Source organism: Rhincodon typus, unplaced genomic scaffold, assembly GCF_021869965.1.
Source record: "Rhincodon typus isolate 14 unplaced genomic scaffold, sRhiTyp1.1 hic_rhity00002341, whole genome shotgun sequence".
In the NCBI taxonomy this organism is placed as follows: Eukaryota; Metazoa; Chordata; class Chondrichthyes; order Orectolobiformes; family Rhincodontidae; genus Rhincodon; species Rhincodon typus.
In genome coordinates, this window is record NW_025967979.1 from 7840 (window position 1) to 20555 (window position 12716).

Here is a 12716-nt window from a genome sequence, read left to right on the forward strand (position 1 = left end):
TCCTGCTCCTCTGATGCTGCCTGGCCTGCTGTGTTCCTCCAGCTCCACACTCAGATACCTGTATACCATTGTCACTTAACTGCCAAAATGCAAAACAAAATCTTTGCAGAAATTGTACAATGTTAATTTTTGATTTTTAATGAAATTGAGGATAGTGTTTCAGATAGATTTTAAAATCTGTTAACAGCTCTGCAGAACACTGATCACAACTGATAAATAATATAGATAACTTTTACAAGACAATGGCACAATATTTGATTGATGTGGATTCAATCTATATAAGTGGAAAGAAAAACAAGGGAAACATATTCAGCAGTCCAATTATTCTCCATGCACATTCTTGCAAATCCCAATACAATTGTCTTATGTTGGCATGTAACTATATATATTAATGACTTGGATAAGGGAAGCGAATGTATTGTAGCTAAGTTTGCAGATGATAAATATAGGCAGGAAGCAAGTGGTAAAGATGACAAAATGCAGAGGGCTATAGACAGGTTAAGTGGATGACAAAAATTTGTCAAAGTGCAATACCTCATGTTCCCACATTATGCTCAACTTGACAGGAAGAATAGACGAAATGAATATTATTTAAATGGTGAAAACTACTAAAAGCTACAGCACAGGGATTTGTAAGTCCTCATTTAGAAATCACCGAAAGATAATATTCGCACTTTCTTAGGGTAGTGAATCTGTGAAATTCTTCACTGCAAACAGCTGTCAAGGTTCAATGTTTACACAGGTTTATAACTGCCAAGTGAATCAAGGATTATGGAGGGAAAGTACTAAAATCAAGTTGAACATTCTGATATGACTGAATAGCTGAGCAGCTCCAATAGGCTGAATGGCCTCCGTTTCCTCAAGTCTTATGGTCTTATGTATTTAGAACTCAAGATCTAGGAGCCCCTTGAGCCTGTTCACTATTTAATACCATCATGGTTGATCTCATCTGATTCGACTCCACTTTCCTGCCCGTTCTTCACAACCTTTCAAATCATTAATAATTAAAAATCTGTCTATCTCCTCAAAATTGCTTATTGTCCCTGCAACCACCACACTCTGGGATAATGAATTCTGCAGGATCATAACCCTTCGAGTGACATAATTTCTCATCTGTTTTAAATATTTCCTGTCCCCTGAATTCCAAGATGGTGGTACAGTAGGATCTTAAGACAGAGCTTGTCGACGCCATTCTTTTCTTTTTCTTCATCGTTCTTTCCCCCTTTTTCTTCTTTCTTATCTTCTCTCGACTTACCACCATTCCTCGAACGGCATTGGGTGGTGGAGAACTGAGCCAGTGTTGACTCAAACTAGCAGCTTAGAGGAAGCCCAGCATGAACTCCCTGTTTTAGAAAGACTAATGCTGGCCAGCTTTCTCTTCAACTGCGCCATGACTGAAAACAGTTACAAACTCTCATTAAGAATCAAACCTGCTACATTCCTGGTCAGATGGGCTTAGCAACTGATAGTGTGGACCAACTGAGTCCAAAAGTAGATTTAAAATTTTCAATTTCTTATTCTCTACACAGCAATCAAAATCTACATCATATGAAAATAATACAAACCTGATTATTAAATGCAGTAAGCAGCTATTTCCATACATGAAGCTTGCAGGGTAATGGCCTGTGATTTAGCCTCACTCTTGCTGCCGTGGCTGTTTTAACTAGAGTTTCCCTGCCACCACCTAAACAAAATGCTGCAGTCTAAACAAATAATTTAAGGTTTCTTGTATATGAATGCCTCTAGGTTGGAAATTTTTTGTCAGCCACTTAAAGAAACAAAGTGTCCAGGAATATGGATGATGTTTGTTACAGAAGACTATTTTAGTTTTATTTTAGGCTAGCATTTATTGCCCATTTCAGAGGGCAGTTAAGAGTCAGCCACATTGCTGTGGGACTGGAGTCCAAAAAGGCAAAGATGGCAGTTTTCTTCATTGAAGGACCTCAGTGAGCCAGATAGGTTTTCCCAACAATTGACAATGGATTCATAGTCGTCATTAGACTCGATTCCAAATTTTTACTGAATTAAAATTCAACCATCTGCCATAGCAGGATTCAAACCTAAGTCCCCAGAACATTCCCTAGGTCTGTGGATTAACAGTCCAGCAATACCACCACTGGGCCATCACAAGCCCCCAAAAGACTTTATGTTGTCAGCACACGACTGCAACTTTGTGCTAATGTTAACACGTTTTTCTTCGATTTCTTCACATTTGCTAAGTTTTGTTTTAAAACCTTGAAGTTTAGACTTCACAAATGTAAGAACTACATGGAAGCCAACATTCCCAGATCACATCCTACAGGATTCAAAGGTGGTGGGACATTTTAATCATTCCTATTGCATCAATTGAAAGTGGAAACAAATAACAATTCATCTTTGTCCTGTAATATGCTGTCAAGATAGCACTGATATGATTTATATTATCATTATAATCCTGTTCTCCCACCTAAACTCTTTTGACCCTATTTCAAGCTTTGATTCTTAATGCTTCCAATTAGTGTTGAGAACATGACCATCATCTTTGAAACCCTCACAAAGTTACATTTTCTTGTCAGTGGTCATCACCCTCAAAGTGAGATGAGAAAACTGGAAAAATTGTTGAGAGAATTTTAGTTAACCATTGACAACAGACTTCCTTCATGCAGAGCATTTAGTTAAATGTTACAAATTAAACCATGGCAGTTTTAGTTCCTGTCTGCTTATTCACCCATGCCTTCATCTGACAATTGGGTATTGGATCTTATTGGTTCTATTGCTGGATTAGAAAATCAGAGGTCTAGACTCCAAGTCCATGGCAAATTGAGAAATCAAAAATTCTGGACATTAATGGGTTTATGGTAAAAAGGATTGCAAATAAATGCTCCAAATCAATTAAAAGTTCTAACATCACTGCCATTACTTATTCAAAACTGAAATCATCCTTACACCTGATATTGTATCCAATGAACACAGTTCAGTTTTAGTTCTGCACCAATTTTGTCTCTTGTTGGCCCCTTCTCAAAACAAAGCATTCATACTGGTATTGCAACTCAGTAAGCAATTACAACCATAAACTGTATTAAAAGACAAAAAGTTGATTCACCACTGTTCTTGATCTGAAAAATAGGGCAAGGTGAATCAGGGAAGAGTTTGATCCTTCCTGTTATATATGGATATTGTAAAAGGAAACCAATTTTATGAAGTTAGACTTTCAGCTTTATGGGGGAGGGGGGATGCGTTCCTTTGATCAGCAGTGATGGGCCCGATCAAACAGGCTCCTACAGATGAACCTCCAAACTGGAGCAACACAAACTGTGCAGCTGTTGATGAGACAAATCAAAAGCGTCCCCTGCACTTTTTGCCTCACAAATAGAATGATAGAATCGTTACAAGAGTAGAGGGCAGCCAATCAGCCCAGCGCGTTAATCACAATTCTCTGCTCGAGCAAAAAAATCATCTCGGGACACTCCCCTGCCTTCCCCTATGAGCCCTACAAATCTTTCTTCTACAGAAAGGTGTTCATTTTCTCTCTGAAAGCCATAACTAATTTATCTCCGCCAAACAACGACGCGGTCTATTCCAGGTCGTAACTGCTCGCTGCTTGATCCTTTTACCCCAACACACGCACCGAGATAGGGATTCTTTTGCGAATCACCTTAAATCGGTGCTCTGTCATTAGTCGTGAGGAGACGTGGCACGATAACTGAAACTAACGTCCAACAGATACAGACACATCTGCCTTTAAAATTTCCCTTGTGGCAGCATTGAGAGGAGCTTCACGCTGCATTTGCCCTCCCCCCAGCCCTCACCCCCGGCCACAATATCACAACTACACCGTTGAGGCCGCAGGTCCGGATCGGGAGGTGAACACCTCGGGCCAGTCCACCAAGACATTACGTTCAGTGGAGAAAACCGTGACAGTTACAAGCAAGAAGGTATAGCCATTCAAAGGCAAACAAAAACAAAAGTGGGGGGGGGGGGCGCAGAAAAACTAAATGGACCACGATTTGCAAAAAAAATACATTTAAACCGAAAAGGCGGAAATCGGACACCAGAAGGCACGAGATTGGCACACCGAAGACGACAGTGAGCGATAGCAAGAAATGAACACAACTCCTCAACTGAACTGAGTTGTAACATGGAGGGAGAGTGTGGATCGGGTGACTTGAGCTCGATGGTTTCGAAAGAGCGACAGCCGATGGTGGTTGGTGGTTTGGTGGGGGGGGTGGCAGGAGGGAGAGCCGCCTGGGGCGTCACCGACTCTCACTGACACGTTTACAAGAACCGGGGAGGCGCTGCGGGGGAAAGAGGACGACGACGACGCGCTACCCCCCAACCACCAACCACCAACCCCACCTAACGGTCCGAACAATTCAGGCCAGACACACGGCGTCTCCCGGGAAAGTCAGAAGGATCGTGCGCCGACGCACCAATTCCATTTCTTCACCACTTCCCCACCCCACACTCCAGCCTTTCTTTACTTACCGTTGAGGCAGGCCGGTGGGGCGCCAGGCCCGGCGTTAGGGGGCCAACCGCCCCTGCCCCCTGACATGGCCGCCACCGGAGCGGGACCGGCTCTGTGACACGCCACCCCCACCAAACAACCTCCAGCCCCCACCTCCGACTGTGACGCTACCTCCACCGCACGCACGCGCCACCGACTGCCGGCCCGAGGGCAAGTCACTAGCGGAAACCAGGCGCATGCACATGCGCACTCGGTACACGTGGCACTTCCGGTGTGACACCCTAAAGTGAAGGGAAGGAAACCGGTAGAACGCAACTATCCGTTTGAGCTATATTGATTTAAAAGCTGCTTCTTAAAAAACAGGGTCACTCTCAGGTTTCTAACACTGGTTAAAATATAACTCGGTCTTACCCGGCTTCCTAATGGGTGAGAGTGCTGTATTGTGAGAGCTATGAGCTAAGGGTTCTTGTGGTCCAACGGTAGTGCCCCAACCTCTGAGCCAGGAGGCCCATGTTCAAGTCACACTTGTGTAAAAGCACTCGGAACGGGTTGATTAGAAAATATCTAGCTGAGAACTGTCGAGTACCGAAGACGGCAAGCCTAAAGCCTTTCTGCTCCTATGATGCTGCTTGGCCTGCTGTGTTCATCCAGCTCTGCACCTTGTTGTCTCGGATTCTCCAGCATCTGCAGTTCCTACTATCTCTGATTCAAGCCTAAAGCCCAGTCCCTGTTCATTTTGCCAGTCGTCTCAGCCTTATTAGGGACGCCAAAGTTAGCCATGTGACTGGGAATTACAGGTGATCTTGCTCGCTGTTCTTTAGTTCCAACCGGAAACAGGGCTATTCTGCTGTAGAGATGTGACATAGCATCCTTCAACAGGTTGATTCGAACATACCTTCTGGAGACTATATTAATTTTAAGTTGATCTTGGTGCCATGATCAAACAGATTTGAGGAATCCTGTGTTAGACAGCTTGGCTGGCTGGATTACACATTATAGTTATCCCAGTAATGGGAGAACAGCAGGTATCTATTGGCCCATGACCTCAACAAATAAGCACATTCAAAGCTGAAGAAAGGTTTCAAAATTTGTGACTTTTCTCTCAGGTATTTACCATGCTTTTATGAGTTGCTTAGAGTTAGAAAAATGGAAACATGTGGGATCACAGATTGAAGGGTTAATAATGAAGCAGCATAGACATGATTGAATGTTGGAGATTAGGAGACACGTGCATCAAAGGTATGGAATACACAATGAATTAATATTTGAAACAGAGAGTGTGACCACATATAAGAATATCTTAGTAAGACAGTAAAAGAAGAAAGAGATGTGGGAAAAGAACAAGCAATGAATTTAAGACAGCCAATTTGGAGCATGAAGATGAATGTGTTGGGTCAATTAGGTTAGTTCCATTTTGTCAATTATATCTAATTCCTTCAAAGATGTCATTTATGATTAAAAAATAAAGCACAGTATCTTAAATTAATACAGCATGTTTAATGTCATCAAACATCCCATGGGCTTCACAAGAGCACTGTAAAATGATTTGTGATGCTGAATTATGAGGATAACCAGAACTTGATTGAAAAGGTAGATTGTAAGGAATGGATCAAAGCAGAAATGTGAGATGGAGAGGTAAGAAGGGAGGGAAGAAATTTCATAGAGACCTCGGTAACTAAGGACACTACTATTAATAGTGAAATGATTATGACTAGGAATGCTAATGTACCATAAGTAGTTGAGTGCAAGTATCTCAGAATTATGGCATTTACAGAGATTAGAGTTAGGGAGAGGCAAGGCTATTCAGAGAGTTCAAAGCAAGGATGAGAACTTTAATATCAACATGATATTGTTATCAATTTAATATTAATTCGATATATTTGACTTGCGGCCACTGTAGGTCAGTGAACAAAGGGGTAACAGACAACAGGAACTCGCTAAAAGTTAAGATATGAGTTACAGAGTTTTAGAAACCTTCACGTTTATGAGAGCCGAATTCCACAACTGTATTGGAATAACTGCATCTGAACGTAACTAAGACCTGAATGAATGTTTCAGTGAATTTTGAACTGAAACGGGCAAAACTGAGTGATGTCTTGGAGGTGTAAATAGCTGTTCCTTTGTGTAAAAATGAGTTTGGAACCATTTTTAGGAGCAAGTGTTATACGAGGTCGACAATAGACAGGCTTTATATCAGGGAGAGGAATGAATTGGTAACTAAGGAACAGAGCTCAGAGTAGGGACTAAAAACACTGGCTTCAGTCTTCCCAATATTTAAATGTGGAAAATTACTGTTCATTCAGTAGAGGCGGTTTAATAATTTAGCAGCAGTAGAGGAACCATAGGAAGCAGAGGCACCATAGCCAACATTGTGGGACAGGATGCAAAACCTTTACAAACGATTCTTTGGCTGTGATTAGATAGCTAAGGAAGGAATTAGATGAGAACAAAGATAACAAGGTATAGAGCTGGATGAACACAGCAGGCCAAGCAGCATCAGAAGAGCAGGAAAGCTGACGTTTCAGGCCTAGACCCTCCTTCAGAAAGGGGGGAGGAGAAGGGGGTTCTGAAATAAATAGGGAGAAAGGGGGATAAAAGATGGATAGAGGAGAAGATAGGTGGAGAGGAGACAGACAGGTCAAAGAGGCGGGGATGGAGCCAGTAAAGGTGAGTGTAGGTGGGGAGTTAGGGAGGGGATAGGTCAGTCCAGGGAGGACGGACAGGTCAAGGGGGCGGGATGAGGCTAGTAGGTAGGAGATGGGGGTGGGGCTGAGGTGGGAGGAGGGGATAGGTGGGAGGAAGGACAGATTAGGGAGGTGGGGACAAGCTGGGCTGGTTTTAGGATGCGGTAGGGGGAGGGGAGATTGAGAACAGTCCCATTTTGCTGGATAATAATTGAGAGGCTTTGGAGGAGAATGGTGTGGTCAACCAAGACACACATAGACAAGTCAAGAAGAATGGGGAGATATGCTTCACCTCTGGCCACATCAGAAGATGAGTCTCCAAATGGGTCAGGAAACACTGTATTTCAGCCTAGAACACAGCATCCTGAAGGACACCAGTCAAGATGGTGGAGTAGGTCAGACATACAATGTGAGAATGAGGGAGGGAGCGTGTGATGGAAGGTTGAGATGAATTGGTGGAGGTAAGAGTGTGAAGAAAGGGTGAAAGTCTGTGAGGGGGAATGAGAGTGTGAGGGGAAGAGAAGAAAGTGTGTGTATGTGTGTGAAAAAGAGGAGACAAAAGAGTGTATGTGTACGACAGAGTAGAGGTGGATGGAAAGGAAGAGATGAGTCTGTATTGGAGGCACGGTGAGAGAGAGTTTGGTGTGAGTCCTGAGATTGCTTGAGCCAGACACACACCACCTTTCCTTCCACCTACTCTCTAAAACCCCATCCACAGAGCAGACTGGGGACAAGGGGAGAAGAACCCAGGTTTAAAGGAAACCACACTTATGAATTGAACCAAGACCAGGTCAGAATGTGCACCAGCAGAGGTGAACACACATTCAGTGCTTTTTAAACCCAACCTGGCTCAGGCCCAAGCCCTGTTCCTTTTCTCTCATGATCAGAATTGGGGGACTAATCTCTCCCTAGCTCTGATTCTTAACCAATACAGCAAGTAAAGGTTTTATAGTTAACTCTGTTGCTTGATGCTTTTTCTGTTAATTCCCCATTTAAACTAGCAGTTTATCATTTTGGAATTGTTTCTGTTTAAATTCTGTTTTGCCAAGTCTTGTCCTACTGTAATTTGATCACAACCCCCAGTGAGGTTGGACATTTCTCATGATACATATATCAGGAAAAGCAAGGGAGCCAAATTAGTCCCGAGAGAACTCATGCCCCCACCCCAAAAAATATACATTATAACCATTATTCTATGCTTCCCATCACTCAGGATTTTGCCTTTTATTCCATAAAGTCTGACTTTGGTCAGGAGTTTGTGTGGCACAGTATCACTGTGATAGCATGGCTTGTGATTCAAAGTATAGATTTCTTTTAAATCATCAACTTGTTTTTTATTGCTATTGATAGAAGAATAAATGGTGATCAAAAGAATGGTTCTGCTGTAGTTTGAATAGAGCTATTGGATATGTCATACCCACCTATGATGACAGGAAATAGATGGCACTTTGGACCCTGCAGCATGACTGTGGCACTGCAGTCATCTATCAACCTCGGTTATGTGCTTAAAAAAAAGTCTGGAGTGAAACTTGAACCTAGAACTGCAACTCTATAGCGAGGGATCAACCACTAATCCAAGATTGACATATTTTGTTGACATTAATATATTAATCAAGACAAGAGAAGTTCCAAAGGAAAATCATATTGGACTTGGACCACTAGCTTAATTTCTTTCTGCACAGATGCTGCTGGGCTTGTGAGGTTCCTCCAGTACTTTCTGTTTTTATTTCAGATCTCCAGTATCTGCAGTATTATATTTTCATTACAATATAATTTAACACTGGGGAGTATTGGAATACTACCTTTATTTCAGACACTGAAAACCAAACTGAAGGATTCCTACATCAACTACAACACAATAAAATTCCCATCATGTTACTCAAGCAATGCCTTATTCATTATGATGAAACATATTTTGTAATTCTGTTAAGCTTCCCATAAAAATTGTGATTATAATCTAAGAAGAACATGAGAAGACCATAATCTTTTAAACATGCTACACATTCAAAATGGTTATAGATGATCTTTTGGGTCAACTCAAACAGGAAAACAGACAAACTTAGAATTAAATATTTAAGGGTTGTTTGTGCTGTGGGCTATTGTCTACCACGAGGTGAATGACAACTACCTAAAATTGATTTAGCACAATGTTATTTCAGCAAAACTTCATCTTGTATTAAAGGTGCTTTACAGGACTATCAAATTAAATTTGACAACATTTATGAACAGTGAGATGGGCAGTTGTTCTTATCATCAGCTATAGCAGCTATGTGTGCTTCAGCTGTAACTCAGTTGGTAGGCACTTACCTCTTCCAGGTTCAACTCCCATTCCAGGGCTGGAACATAAAAAAATCAAAGCCGTACTGAGGCAATACTACATTATCATAGGTGCTCTCTTTTGAATGAAATATTAAATCAAGATCTAGTGGGTGTGGATGCACAAGATCTTATGGTGGTGGTTTAAAGAAGAGTATATATAAAATAGAATCAGAGATAGTAGGAACTGCACCTCCCAGTCGCGAACCATTTCAACTCCCCCTCCCATTCCTCAGACGACATGTCCATCCTGGGCCTCCTGCAGTGCCACAACGATGCCACCCGAAGGTTGCAGGAACAGCAACTCATATTCCGCTTGGGAACCCTGCAGCCCAATGGTATCAATGTGGATTTCACAAGTTTCAAAATCTCCCCTCCCCCTACCGCATCCCAAAACCAGCTCATCCCTGCCTCCCTAACCTGTCCTTCCTCCCACCTATCCCCTCCTCCCACCTCAAGCCGCACCTCCATCTCCTACCGACCAACCTCATCCCACCCCCTTGACCTGTCCGTCCTCCCTGGACTGACCTATCCCCTTCCTACCTCCCCACCTACACTCACCTTTACTGGCCCCATCCCCGCCTCTTCGACCTGTTTGTTTCCTCACCACCTATCCTCTCCTCTATCCATCTTCTATCCGCCTCCCACTCTCTCCCTATTTATTTCAGAACCTCCTTCCCCTCCCCCTTTTCTGATGAAGGGTATAGGCCCGAAACGTCAGCCTCTCTGCTCCTATGATGCTGCTTGGCCTGCTGTGTTCATCCAGCCCTGCACCTTGTTGTCTCTATATATAAAATATCCAGGTTTGGGTTGGCAAGTGGCATGTAACATTTATGTCACATTGTACTGTTCTATATACATAAGTGGCAGGCAATGACTATCTCCAGCAAGAGAGAATCTAAGCCATTGACAATCAATGGAATTACCATCACTGAATCTCCAATATCAACATCCTGATGGTTACCATTGACAAGAAACTGAACTGAACTAGCCAAATAGGTGCCGTGGCTACAAGAGCAGATCAAGAGGCTAGGAATCTTGCAGCGAGTAACTGACCACGTAATTCCCCTATGGCTGTCCGGCATCTAAAAGGGACAAGACAGGACCCTGGATGAGTGTGGCTGCACCAACACTAGAGAAGCTTGACACCATCCACAACAAAGCAATCCACTTAATAAAAATCAAAATAACTGCGGATGCTGTAAATGAAAAACAAAAATAGAAATCGCTGGAAAAGCTCAGCAGGTCAGGCAGCATTTGTGGAGAGAAATAAGAGTTAACATTTCAGGTTGAGTGACCCTTTCACCTGATTGGCACCACATTCATTCCCTCCACCACTGATATTCAGTAACAGCAGTGTGTACCATCGACAAGATGCCCTGCAGAAGCTTTTCAAGCTCCTTAGATAGCATCTTCCAAACCCATGACCACAACCATCTAGACAGACAAGGGCAGCAGATACATGGGAACACCATCACCTGCAAGTTCCCCTCCAAGCTGTGCACCATCCTGACTTAGAAAATATATTGCCATTCTTCCAGTATCATTAGGTCAAAATCTTAACTCTTTCCCTGACGTCCAAGTGGGTGTACCTAAGCACAATGCACTAGAGCGATTAAGAACCGTCACCTCCTCTAGGGCATGTAGCGTTGGGCAAAAAATAGCGACGCAGCTGGCGATGTAGATGTCCTAGGAATTTACAACAAGAGGGAGTTTTCCTCGATGCTGTTTCTAATATTTATCCCTGATTCAAGAAAAAAATAGATTTTCTGTCTTGTATTATGTTGCTGTTTGTTGGAGTTTCATTTTAACAGTGACCAGTGCACTTCAAAAAAAAGTGCTGGTTACGTGTTTTAAGGTTACTGGTGGTCGTGAAAAATGCTGGATAAATTGCGAGTGTTTTCAAGAAGTGGTGTTGCATGTTAATTGTCTGATTTCTGAAACGCCTACGACTTTTTGAAAAAAAAAGTTCAGGTCATGATTTCAACTGACACATGCAACCGACAAAATATATTACTACCAGAAACATGAAATATAATATTGCAAACTGCACTGTTGTCAAGATCATTGAAGTGGAAACGTGAGACACTTGTTTCATTGCAAAACGAATATTGAAAGCCCACACAAACTTATTATCATTAACAAATGAATTTCAGTGAAAATAGTAGCTATCTGTCAAGTCACAGCCACTGGATCCTAATTAAATATTTATTTTGAGTTGTTTGTTCTCCCGGGTAAAATATTAAAGTACTAAATCTTGGATGCCCTTTGCCTTTTCCCGACAATGAGTCTCCTTTGGGTGGGTTGGTGGGCGGTCTAATCTCTCCGAGCCGCTGCCGTGGGGAGGAGGAGCTAGAGACTGGTTTCGTGGCAGACAGCGGACGGGGGGAAGAGTGAGCAGGTTGCAACGAGCGGAAGTGAAGCAGTCGCCATTGTTGTGTCGTGGCTTTGACGGCGCTGAGGTGATTGTAAGCAGCAAAAAAAAAAGGAGATAACCAACTCAGTCCGATCTCCGGATAAAGTCCCGGCGCTGAGCCCCGGTCTCGTCCCGCTTACACTTCCCGGTGAGTTACACATCGCCTGGCGATACCGAGGGGAGAGGACGGGTAGCGAAGTATTGCTCTGTTCGTCTATCTCCCGGCGACTCCCTCCCGGGGGGTCGCTGCCCCCCCCCCCGCCCCCCGCAGACGACACCCACGACCCGCTTCTGTCTGGCGATTCCCTGACGATCTCCCCAGCAAACCGCATCACCCCCTCCCCCTTTTTTTTTAAAAGCCGAGACTCCTTCCCTCCTCTCTTTCCCCCCCCACGACGTAGCGGCCACCCTTTGCCCTCCACCCCCGGGGCGGCCATCTCCCTTTGCCCCCTCTCTTGTCGCCCTCCCAGGAGCTGGGGACACGCGGCTCTGCTGCTGCTGCGGCGGCTGGGACTCCGATTCGATGCCAGTGAGCCGCCGCTTTGCCTGGCTGTGGCCCACTCCCATTTGGATTTTAATGTTGAAACGTAACCCCGATGTTACAGTACATTTTAACTGAGTCCCAGGTTACCACAGACGCATCTTTCTACAGGTGAAGTCTCATCGCCCTCCTTTCTGTTCTTTTTCTCTAAAAATCTGTTATCAAAGGGTTGTGCCCATTCTCGTTTCTTTCCCTTCTTGAGCTTAACGTCTCAAAGGTAAAGATATAGTTTATTTGTTTTGAGTAAGTCGTGACTTGGCTGCTGTGCCACTTCGCTGTTAAACGTTTGCTACCGGGTTTACTAATGTTGCCTCC

At 43.5% G+C, this 12716-nt stretch overlaps 1 protein-coding gene across 1 annotated transcript in view; it reads right to left on the reverse strand.

The window, feature by feature from the left end:
• The window catches only part of LOC125481495, a 14116-nt gene extending 1689 nt beyond the window's left edge, over positions 1-12427 (reverse strand). The window contains exons 1-3 of the mRNA XM_048593116.1: positions 12276-12427; positions 9436-9464; positions 4465-4725 (exon numbers count right to left, since the gene is read on the reverse strand). Of these exons, the coding sequence (XP_048449073.1) occupies positions 4465-4725; positions 9436-9464; positions 12276-12427 (442 nt within the window). The remainder of the gene's footprint in view (positions 1-4464; positions 4726-9435; positions 9465-12275) is intronic.
• Positions 12428-12716: the final 289 nt, after the last annotated feature.